This window comes from Elephantulus edwardii, unplaced genomic scaffold (assembly GCF_000299155.1).
Source record: "Elephantulus edwardii isolate Elephantulus edwardi_28Jun2011 unplaced genomic scaffold, EleEdw1.0 scaffold00473, whole genome shotgun sequence".
NCBI lineage: Eukaryota > Metazoa > Chordata > Mammalia > Macroscelidea > Macroscelididae > Elephantulus > Elephantulus edwardii.
Genome location: NW_006400223.1, coordinates 424,597 through 437,126, shown reverse-complemented (window position 1 = coordinate 437,126; position 12,530 = coordinate 424,597). Strand labels below are relative to the sequence as shown.

The 12,530-nt window shown below is 39.9% G+C and overlaps 1 protein-coding gene and 1 pseudogene across 1 annotated transcript in view; one reads left to right on the top strand and one right to left on the bottom strand.

Moving 5' to 3' along the window:
• Positions 1 to 1,144: 1,144 nt before the first annotated feature.
• Positions 1,145 to 12,530, bottom strand: part of MTMR10 (myotubularin related protein 10) — a 94,049-nt gene continuing 82,663 nt past the window's right edge. Inside the window, exons 13-16 of the mRNA XM_006902937.1 lie at positions 11,474 to 11,643; positions 9,701 to 9,871; positions 2,330 to 2,512; positions 1,145 to 1,741 (exon numbers count right to left, since the gene is read on the bottom strand). Of these exons, the coding sequence (XP_006902999.1) occupies positions 1,145 to 1,741; positions 2,330 to 2,512; positions 9,701 to 9,871; positions 11,474 to 11,643 (1,121 nt within the window). The remainder of the gene's footprint in view (positions 1,742 to 2,329; positions 2,513 to 9,700; positions 9,872 to 11,473; positions 11,644 to 12,530) is intronic.
• Positions 12,183 to 12,530, top strand: part of LOC102847469 — a 1,711-nt pseudogene continuing 1,363 nt past the window's right edge.

The following is a 12,530-nucleotide window of genomic DNA, read 5'->3' as shown; positions in this document are numbered from 1 at the left end:
ACACGTTTACCACCCTGACAGGAGGGGCAGGCCCTCCTATGCTAACTCTCCTACTCTTGCACAGAATTGTGTCTCCTTCACATTGGCAGGCACTGCGGGTCTCACAGTGACACCCCACAGGTTCTCTCTAGTTTCCAGAGCGTGAGAAATGTAGCTTTTGGTATTGCCAGCTATTGGTTCGAACTCAAACTCACTATTGACAAGGATGACCCTCCACTGGGTTTCCAAAGCTCTCAATTTTAACAGGAGGAGATAGTCCAGATTTCCCTTCAGAGCTGCTGGTGGATTTGAACCAGGAGCACAATACACTAAGGAGTATGCTGCCTGAGCTCCCTTTGTGTAGAAGGCCTATTTCTAATAGTGGGATTTTATCACCATTATTTTTAAAAACAGAGACTATTTCGCTTTGTGTTGTTCATACCTTAGTTTTAAAGGCACTTCCTAGCTTAATTACCTACAGCAAATGCTTTAACATTAACTTTTTTATCATTTTAAGTTAGTCCTATAAAAACAAATCCACGATCTAAAAACAGATTAAATTCACAAACGAGGTAATCTCAAATAGCAGTTATGATCATCGAACACTGAACCCTCCAATCAAATAAATTAAAGATAATGTGATGAGAAAAAATAAGGGAAGACCTACTAAATTAACCTTTTGAAGAGTTACCTGACATTTCTGGAGATAATATTTTTTGTCAACCCCAACTCATGGTGACTATTTAACAAAATATGATGATATCTGCTCTGCATCACACCTCAGCATTGCTGGTATGCTGGTATGTTTGAGCATATTTGAAGTAAACTGAACACCAATTTCCCTAATTACTGGGGTCTACTCTTTGGACTACTAATCCGGCAGAACGAGAGGTAACTTTTAGTAGTCTGTAGAAGTAGATGTAGACAAAAATGTGGGCAGTGTGTGTGCACATCATCTTAAGATAAGCCAGACTAATAACAATGCATTTCTACCCTTTAAAAAAGACTAAAGGAAGCCTGATTCAACTTCTCTTTAAATATTAGTGCAAACTTCACCTATAATTCTTATATATAAAATCACTAGAGCTTCAAATATCTAGGTTAAAAATTTTAACTTAGAGGAAAACACAGCTTTCCCTCAAAAACGTTACCCAAACACCATCATTTAGTCCTCATTTGCTAATGTCTCAGTAGACAACCATATCTTGGCCCCACTCAAGAATTTGCTTAATGGTGTTCCTGAAATGCTCCGTCGGCACAAATTTCCCACAGGAGAAAAGGGAAATGAAGAGGAGAGGAACTCAGGGCTCCCCACTTTGGTGTTCAGGCTGCAGGCTTGGAAGTACATCCTGTTCTGGTCTGGCTCTGAGAAGCAGGCTGGCAGGGGCCCGTGCTGATGCTGCCGGAGCATCCTACTGAGCTTTTCCACCTCATCTGCCAGGAGGCAGGCTTTCCGGAAGGCAGTGATAAAGCCACCACCGCTGATCTGGGCCTCAGGAACCCAGCGGAAGTAGCAGAGTTTCCACAGCTTTATGTGTGCTCCTGATAGATGGGGCAAGAGGACACCATGCAAGTCAGCGGGTCTGGAGAACCAGTCTCTGAAGTACTGCTCCACATCTCTGTTCTGGTTCTCAGCTTGCTGAGAGGGTTCTGGCTTTAATTTTAATATTAATGAATTTCTTCGTGGAAGTAATTCTTTGTCACTGAGGATTCCATTCTTCAAAGAAGATGGCATTCCACGTAAGGTAGAACTGTAGCTTTTCTGTGCAGAAAAGAAATTTTAGCATTATCTTCCTGGAGCATACCTTTTCAGAAAGACAGAGTTCAATAGCAAAAATTAACACAGTACTATGAGAAATTGATGGCATTTTAACCTCTGAGAACACGTTCTTCTTCACTAATCACCAACAGTAATCTAACTTTGTTAGATACTCCATAGTTTATTCTGTTTACTAATATGTCTAAGTGTAAATTTCTCACACTTCTAGATTAACAAAATATACTTGGCTGAGTCAACAAGAATGTACAGAGTGGGAGTGGAGGAATGGAGGGTTAAAGGGGCCAGGGTGTCCCAGCTTAGACCTGCCTCCTGCTGGCTTCAGATGCTCACAGAGTCTGAGGGCCAAGACAAGAAAAGCCAGAAGAAAGGAAGCTCAGCTAAGCAGTGAGGAGTCTACAAAGTTTTGTGTTAATGTATTATATGAGAAGTGACTTGATTTTTAATATTCTGTTATCAAAGAGATGGCTTTGATTATCAGGTTCAGCAAGTATCCAGTTCACAATCTTTCTTTTTTTTTTTCTCTTTGGAGAGGGGAGCCAGTTCACATTCTTAATGCATTTTAATAATTACCTTTGTCTGTTTAAAAGATTTCACAGCATCATTTTGTATACAAGGTGTGCTCTTTCCAATATATAAAGGGTTATGGAAAAGGGTGCAATCCTTTGCTGTAAATTGAAGAGACCAGTCCCAAACAGACGGAAATTTTAAGCCCTTTTCATCACCCAACTGGATATTTCTGCTTATAGCAAATTCCTGTAAAATAAAATATTTGAACATCATGAAGATGCAAAATTAAAAGCTCTTAGAAATTACTTTTTCTGATGATTCAATCCTCATCATGTTGTTGTTGTTATGTGCCGTCGAGTCGCCTGCGACTCATAGTGACCCTATGTACAACGGCCCTAAACTCCACTCTGTCCTGTGCCAATTGCACTGTCTCTGACACTCCCATCCCAATTATCCCAGTCACTGAATCAATCCACCTCATAGAGGGCCTTCCTCTCCTGCGCTGTCCCTCCACCCTCCCAAGCATGATGTTCCTCTCCAAGGACCGGTCTCTCCTCACAACATGTCCAATGTTAGACGGAGCCTCAGAATCCTTGCCTCCAAGGAGCCACCCGGTTTAACCCTCTCCAGGACAAATCTGTTTGTTTTCCTAGCAGTCCAAAGGCATCAATTCTCCTTCTATCCTCCTTGGTCATTGTCCAACTCTCTGATGCATAACAGGTGATTGCGAAGACCATGGCATGTATCAGATGCACCTTAGTCTCCAAAGAGACACCATTGCTCTTCAGCACTTTGGAGAGGTCCCTTACAGCAGACTTTCCCATGGCAATGCGCCTTTTAATTTCCTGGCTGCTGGTGCCAAGACTGTTGACTATGGAGCCAAGCAAACTAAAGCTGTGTACAATCTCAATCTCTTCACCATCCATCCTGATGCTGCCAATTGGTCCAGTGGTGAGAATCTTTGTCTTCTTGACATTGAGCCTCAATCCATATTGTAGGCTGCAGTCCTTGACACTCTGCAGCAGGCGCTTCAGGTCCTCTTCAGTTTCAGCAAGCAGGGTTGTGTCATCTGCATAACGCAGATTGTTGATAAATCGTCCACCAATCTTGACCCCACATTTCTCCTCATAGAGCCCTGCCTCCCGGATAATCTGTTCTGCATATAGGTTGAAAAGGTATGGAGATAGGATGCATCCCTGGCGTATGCCCTTCCCAATTTTGAACCATGCACAAGTTGAATTTTCTCAACTCCAGGGCACTCAGATAGATCGCACCAGAGCAGTATGTTTAATTCCAGAAAGAGAAGATACATTCTTGGCACTTCAAATCAAAGGGCCATTACTTTGTTTGTCTAAATATGTTAGGCTGTTCACTTGGTTCATCAGAAAAAGTCTAAAGGAAAAAAAGATATATTTTTACATTTTCAATTATTTCAAATGTTATTCTGTGTGTTGGTTCCAACTCATAACCACTCCACATACAACAGAGCAAAACGCTGCCAGTCCCACCCCATCCTCAACAATCATTACTATGTTTGAGCTTATTGTTGTAGCCACTGTCTGTGTCAATCTACCTCATTAAAGATCTTCCTCTTTTCACTGACCTACCAAACATGATGTCCTTTCTCCAGAACTGGTCGATTCTGATAACATATCCAAAATAAGTGAGACAAGTTTCACCATCCTTGATTTAAGAAGAATTCTTATACTTCTAAGGCAGATGTGTTTTCTTGGTTGCCCATGAACTATAATGTAAATGCATCAATTTTTCTTTGGTCTTCCATATTCATTGTCCATCTTTCACATGCATTGGAGGTAACTAAAAATATCCAGGCTTAAATCAGAAACCTAGGCTAATTATCGTTTCTAGATCATGGCCAGAAATCCGATTTCCTGACCCCAAAGCAGTATTCATTTTACACATATTGACACTACCTAGGCCAATATCCTAATGTTAAGGCTAGAGATTTCACATTAAGCTGTGACGGTAATTCCGTCTTAGAAAGCCTTTCCAAAGGCTTGCTTCTACCTCTTGCTTCTTGTGAAGTTCACTTCTGAATTTATGGAGAGTAACACTGTCAGTTTAAACTCAAGTGAGACAAGAACCTTATTTGAAACTCTTCTAGCAATTGTTCCTATAGACTGATGAACTGTGGCTAAAAGTTTATACTACTATCCAAAAGTGACTGTCATGTGGCCTGCAGGATTTTGTGGAGAATCTCAATATAGTATACTTTATCTCTGTAATTTCTAAACTTCTTCAGGCTTGCTCTGGACTGACCCAAATCTATAGGGAGTTACACTGTTAACCCAAAAATTGTGCCTCTCGGGTGACTCAAATCCACTAGAGCCTCTTGAGAGAAAAAAAGAGTGGCAATCTCCTTCTGTGCCATTTACAACCTCAGAAAACTCACTGGAAGTCAGCTTTGAGCCAATTCTGACTTGATAGCAATGAGAGAGAGAGAAATCTAAGATAAAATATCCTCAAACAGGGTATCTTTTCATTACCTATATGTGAAAAAATAAATAGAAAAGTACAACATTTAAGGCAGTTAAAATAATGTGTATCTTTAAACTCTAAGACTGATTTGCTATTACAGTTACAAACTAAATTGGCAGCATGTTGTGTTTGAGGAGAACACTGTTCTAAGTGGTACAACTCTCATCTGTCAGTGTGCTGCAATGAGATAACTTGTGGGTTACTGTGACATTGAAAGCTGTGCCACTGGTGCGTTAAATGCCATAAGGGTTACTCATGGTGGATAGGTTTTAGTAGAGCTCTTAAGAAAGACTAGGATTTGGCCATTCACTTCTTAACAGGCCTTTGAAAACTTTATGAACACAAGAGGAGTGCAATTATAGCAGTGTAGTGGGAGAGCTCAGATTGGAATTTAGTTGAAATGAGGAAAATCAGTGACAAATATCATTTAATAATTGGAATATGGATGTATGTAGCTTGAAAGTTGGAAAACTGTAAATTGTTAAAACTGAAATGGAACAGATGAACAACGATATACTAATCATTAGTTGAGAAGAGATGGACCAATTTGGCCACTTTGAACCAGATAACTGTATGGTATACTATGCTGAGAATGAAAAACAGAACAAGAATGGTGTTGCATTCATAGACAAAAAGTCAATTTCAAGTTTTATCCTGAAATACATACAATGTTGTGAGTGACATTATCCATACGCATCCAAGGAAGACCTATTAACATGACTGTAATTCAAATATACACTCCTATATCTAGAGCGAAAAAGGAAGAAATGGAGAATTTTAACAAAATTTTAAACAAAATCTTGCAGTCTGAAACTGACTGCACATACAATCAAGATACGTTAATGATAACTGGTGACTGGAATGTAAAAGCTGGAAATAGTGTAGAAGGAGTAATAGTTGGAAAATATGGGCTTGGTGATAGAAATAAGACTGGAAATAGAATGACTGAATTTTGCATTTTCAATAATCTTTTTAAAAAGATACAAATGATGACTTTACAAATGAATGTCATCTGATGGGCTGCAAAAGAATCAGACTGATTACATCTGTGGAAGAAATTGTTGCAGAAGCTCAATATTGGCAGTCAATACTAGGCCAGGGGCAGACTGTGGGTCAGACCCTCAATTACACATATGAAAATTCAAATGAGACCAAAGAAAATTGAAACAAGTCAGAAAGAACCAAGATATAATCTTGAATTTCAAGATCTTAGGAACAGGTTTGAAGCACTGAACACCAGTGATCAAAGACCAGATGAGTTGTGGGATGATATCAAGGATACCTTCCATGAAGAGGCAAAAGGATATTACAAAGACAGAGGAGAAAGAAAAAACCAAAATGGATGTCAGAAGAGACTCTGAAAATTGCACTAGGGCACGGAGAAGCAAAAACAAAGTGAAAACATGCCAAAGCAAAAGAGCTGAACAGATGGATACAAAAGATAGCTTGAAAAGACAAAGCAAACTACTATAATGGAATATGCAGAAAACTGGAATTGGAGAATAAATAAGTAAGAACTCACTCTGCATTTCTCAAGCTGAGAGAACTGAAAAACAAATTTAAGCCTTGAGTCACAATACTGAAAGATGCTATGGGCAAAAAAGAGATACTGAATGACCCAGAAAGCATCAAAAGAAGATGGAGGGAATACACAGAATTACTGTATCCAAAAGAACTGACTGAAAAATTTCACGAAGTACCATATGGAGCCAATGGTAATGAAGGAGGAAGAAGCAGCTTCATTGATGGTATTAGCAAAAATTAAGTCCTCAGGAATCGATGGGATACCAATTGACTTGTTTCAATTAACAGATGCAGTCTTTGATGGACTCACCAGTCTATGTCAGGAAATTTGGAGGACAGCTGTTTGGCCAATGGATTGGAAGAGGTCAATATTACCATTCCCAAGAAAGGTGACCCCAGAGAATGTGGAAACTATTGAACAAAATCCTATGATATGCAAGCAAAACATTTCTGAAGATCATTCAAAAATGGCTAGAACAGTACAGACATAGGAAACTGTGAGATGTTCAAGGGGGATTTTTAAGAGACCATGGCACCAGGGATATCACTGCTGATGTCAAATGGATCTTGGCTGAAGGTAGAGAATAGCCAAAATGGGTGACCCTGGAAGACATTATGCTAAGTGAATAGTCACAAAAGGACAAATACTGCATAGTGCCACTGTTGTAAAACAGGACTGACATCGGGGTTGGGGAGAGACTGAGAAAGATGGGATAAATAATGTATACTGCATTGAAACAAATAAGGGAGAATACTGTTTAAAAGGTATCCCCGTAGAAGAAATTGCTGCAGAAGCTCAGTATCAGCAGTCAATACTAGGTTGGGGCAGACTGTGATTAGGTATTGCTGTCATGACAGGAGTCCAGAATGAAGGCTACATAGTGGAGTGGACCTGGGGGTAGGGACTGTAAAACAATGGAAGAATTTTTCCTTTACTTTTTTTTCAAAGAGAAGAATGTAGGGGGAGAGGACGGGGGCAGGGAGAAAAGTGCAACAATGGATGACTGGAAATCCAAAGTCTCCGTAAATTTTTCATTAAAATTAATAATAATACTAATAATAAAAAAAGTTGAGAACAGCAAAGAATGTCTACTTGTGCTTTATATAAAAGTTGTAGCTGACTTTGAGAAGAATGGTAATCCCAGAGCACTTAATTGTGCTCATTTGAAACCTATACTTAGACCAAGAGGCTGCTGTGTGAACAGAGCACGTAAACACTGAATAGGTTAAAATTGAAAAGGGCTTGTGCAAGGGTTGTACTCTCTCCATACTTATTCCATTTGTATGCGGAGCAAGTTATCTGAGAAGTTGGACTCTATGAAGAGAAATGTGGCATCAGGAAAGAAGACTCATGAATAACCTGCATCATGCAGATGACACAACCTTGCTTTCTGAAAGTAAGGAGGAATACTTGAAGCACTTATAGAAGATCAAAGAAGGCAGTCTTCAATATGGATTGCATCTCAATGTCAAGAAAACAAAGATTCTTGCCACTGGACTGATAGACAACATGATGGTAGACAGAGAAGAAATTGAAACTGTTAACAACTTCATCTTATTTGGATCTACTATTAACTCCCTTGGTACCAGCAGTCAAGAAATCAGGAGATGTCATCGGGAAAGTCTGTGGTTAGGGACCTCTCCAAATTACTTAAGAGTAATAATGTCAGTTTGAGGACTAAGGTGTATCTGATTCAGGGTATGGTCTTTCCGATCACTTGCTATGCATCTGGACAATAAATAAGGATGACACAAGAACTGATGTCTTTGAGATGTGGTATTGGAGATGAGTAATGAATATCCATGGATGGCCAAAAGAACAAATAAGCATTATGTCTTGGAGAGGGTGGAGTTGGAGTGCTCCTTGTAGGCAAGGATGATGAGGCTCTGCCTCACATACTTTGGGCATGTTGCTACGAGGGGCTATTCTTTAGAGAAGGACATTATAATTGGAAGAATGGAGGGTTGGTGAGGGAACGGAAAACCTGTAACCAGGTGGACTGCTACGGTAACTGCTCCAGTGGGCTCTAGTGTGTCAGGATGTGCGAATATGTCACAGGATAGGAAAGGGTTCAGATCCACGTTCACAGGGTCACTATGAGTTGTATTTGATGGCACCTAACAACAACAACAACAACATCTTCAAACTGGTTTATGAACAATTCATATCAGAGAAAAGCTCTGAAAGTAAAACAAGTCCCTAGATGTACGCAAAGACATTTGATTGTGTGGATCACAACAAACTGTGGCTAACTTTGAGGAGAATGGGAATACCAGAACACTTGATTGTGCTCCTGTGAAATCTATACTCAGACCAGGAAGCAGTCTTCAGAACAAAACAAGGAAACACATATCAGTAAAGGAGTGTGTCAGGCATGCATCCTGTCTCTATACCTTTTCAATTTGTATGCAGAACAGATCATTTGGGAAGTTGGGCTTTATGAGGAAGATGGAGGAAGACTCGTCAACAACTTGTAATATACAGATGACATAAGCTTAACTTTGCTAAAACTGAGTAGGACTGGAACTGTTTGCTGCAGAAAGTTAAAGACTTAGTCTTCAATATGGATTGAAGCTCAACATCAAGAAAACAAAGATTCTCACCACTTGGCGGCACCATGAGAGATGGAGAAGAGACTGAGGTTGTAAACAATTTCAGCTTGCTCAGCTTCACAATCAACACTCTTGGTACCAGCAGTCAGGAAATCAAAAGATGAACTGCACTAGGAAAATTTGTGGGCAGGGACTTCTCTAGAACACCAAGAAGTAAATATAGAAGTCTAGAGATGTACCTGATTCAGGCCAAAGTCTTCACAATTACTTACTATGCACCAGAGAGCTTGACAATGACAAAGCATGACAGAAGAATCATCGATGACTTTGAGTTGTGGTGCTGGAGGAGCCTGGAACATACCAAGGACCCCCAAAAGAACAAATAGGTCTGTCTTAGAGAAGGTGAAATCAAGTTTCTCCTTGGAGGCTAGTATTTTGAAGTTCCATCTCATATACTTGGGACATGTGGGTAGAAGCGACTGGTCCTTAGAGAAGGACATCATGTTCATTAGGGTGGAGGAACAGTGCAGGAGAGGAATACTCTGGATGAGATGCATTGATATAGTAACTACGGCAATGGAGCTAGGTGTGTCAGAGTCAGTGAGACTGGCTAAGGACAGGGCATGTTGCACAGCTGCTGTACATAGGGTCGCTATGAGTTGCAGGCTACTCAACAGCACACAAACAACAACAACTAGATGTTTATATAAATCTCTAAGTCATACAGACACTGCAGCTCAAATGGTAGCTAAGCCAGTTTAAAATTACGTATTTAAAATACTCAGTTTGCTTTCAAATGTATCTTAATAAAGCTATTAAAAGAAAAACAAACAAAGCTACAGCAACCACATTGCTTACTGTGCTCTGCTTCACTCGCTGGTGCGGACAGTTGAACAGGAAAGTACCGAAAAGTGAGATCCGGGTGCTGTCATAGAGGACTGCCAAGTATGTTTCTGAAAATTCGAAAGCTGCTGGATATTGTTCCAAGAGCTGCCAAGTAGCATCCAAGAAAAGCAAAAATAAAGGAGACTGGCAAATAAAAACAGAAAATACAATTACTTGATACTACTGTCCAGTAGTATACATTTGTTGTTTCCAAACGGAATCTGGGTCTCAAACATTTGACCCCTAAACTAACTTATGAGAGTGGAGAAAATAATACATGCTTAACTGTATCTCAGACTGCTCAACAATTCTTAGAACATTTAAGACAAAATGGAGTATGTCTATAATGAACTTCTGTTGACCCCGTGGATTCTGCAATTAGAGCATTTCCTCAAGCTTCAGAAAAGAGTCTAGAGAGAGCCTGCCTCCAGATCACATCTTGAGACATAGTATCTGAAAAAAACTTTTTACAAGGGAAGAATTCTCTGTTGAGATGTTGAGACTATCTCACATAATTTATTATTTATTAGGTATCAACTAGCACAAGTTATATTGTGATCTCTAAAGCAACCCTGCAAAAACCAGCATAATTTAATTATGATATAGGCTGATTTTTAGAAATGGCCTTCCTATCCCATTAGCTTTGCCTTTTATCACATGTCAGAGATGAAACATGCAAACAGAGTATGCAGACACTAAGGAGGGGAATGGCCCGTTTGACCAAGTTTAGGGACAGAAGATGGGGATCTCACTACCAGCAAGAAGCAGCAGAGAATGCAGTGCATATCCTTTCAGACCAGAGATTCCTGTAGCAGGCAAGGACTTACATGAGAGCAGCAACAGACAAGCAGAGACAGAGTGGACTTGGGCTTGCTTCCCATGAGGCTAGAGTCAGAGGCCTCTATCTAAACTTACTAGGGGATCTAGTGGGCATTTGCTATGATGGGCAGGACTAAGAAAGCTTAGTGACAGTGACTTAAAATCTCTGCGAATACTAAAGAAGTATGTCCTATCTAAAGAACTAAACCCTATTTCCAAACTCAACTGTAATCTGTTAACTTCTCTAATATACCTCATAAATACGAGTATGGATCTGTGAATTCTGGACCCAGTACTAAAACACTGACAGTCCTGAGAGGGACAGATAGTGTCCAAACTGGTAGAAATAGATTTAGGGAAGATAGGGGCCATCTCTGGCTCCAAAGAATATGTGATTATTGTGGATAAGAATTGTCCCCGGCTTGTGGAGTTGGTCAGGGTAGATGTCCCCACTCTTACACAATGGCTTATGAGACAGCTACACAACTATATACCCAAGGTAGTCACTATTCTTACAAAGGTGTCCCTCTCAAAGTTCTTGTTCACAATTTGCCCTATTTTTAAAAAGTGTATCTTGAATATTTGGTTTGCAAAGAAGTTAATTCATGAGTTCTTTAAGTATTTTCAACTTACAGAATTATAAGAACCCCAATAATATGGATTGACAGGGGGACTGCGGCAAAGGGCTAAAGTGTATCAGAGATGATGGGATGGCACTGGATAGAACAGGTTTCAAATCTGCTGTTCACAGGGGCATTATGGGTCATACCGGACTTGACGGCACCTAACCATAAGAAAAGAAACTAAGCTATTAGAAATAGTTCAACATCTCCCCATCTCTTTACAGAAGGCTTCTCTTACAACAATGGCATACAAATATCTTGAGCATATATAAGTACTGATAATAAGACATGAAGTCATCATTACCTCTTTCTCTGATCTCTTTAAATGGTTGCACCTGTCTAAGAACTGATATCCTGCCATGACCCACTCTTTCTGTATTAGACTTTGGAATCCAATAATTGTCCGGAAGTAGGGATCCAGCATCACTTGAATAAGAGAAGCTACAAAACAACTCAGGTCTCTCCCCTCTTCCTCTGTCAAGAAAATAGAAAGGAAATGGTTATTAAAAATAACTCCAAAATGCTTAAAGGGGGGGGGGGGAGAAAAGAGTAAAGCAAGTAATTCCATATTCTATGGTCAAACTGCCTTTTTACCCTGGCAACCTGAAAAGTACTACAAAGGCTTCAACATCAGTTGTTGCTGCTGATTGCCACTGAGTCTAGCATGACTCACAGCGACCTTTATGAACAAAAGACCTGAAGCCTTTCTGTAACTACTGTCTTTTCGCAAAAGTTCATAGAGTTTCCAGAGGCATGTTGTTTAGCAAGTGGATGCCATTCCTTTTTCCAATTTTCTGATTATAGTCCTGAAAATCGCACATCCTTGGAAACACATTCTTCCCAGGCAATCCACAAACTTAGGATAGTGGGCCACCTTACAGATCTTTGTTAAATAATTGAATGAGTGAATAAAAGTTCCATGAGACAGTTTTTTACTTGGGCCTGTTGGGCCACGAGGAATCAGAATCAACTTGAAACACAGCAACTATACAAGCTCATGCCTAACTGTTTCAATGGCTTGTCACAGACATCTGCAGTTTTATCAAGGATATGAAACAGAAATAATCTTTCTACTGAAGCCTCCACATGGTGATGCTTCAGAAGGAACACTTCATAGAGTACTCTTCTCCCTTCTAAAACATGCAGCAATCATTTCCTTCCTGTCTGCTAAAGCTGCTTTCTTTTTCAACACAATAGGCTTAAACAAAAACTGTTGACAAATAGCCCTTTAGAGTGCAGATACAAAAATCATCAATACATAAAACAACTATGAGATATCATCTCACCCCAGTCAAAACAGCAAAATTCAACAGAACAGCAAGCAACAAATGCTGGCGAGGTTGTGGAGAAACTGGAACCCT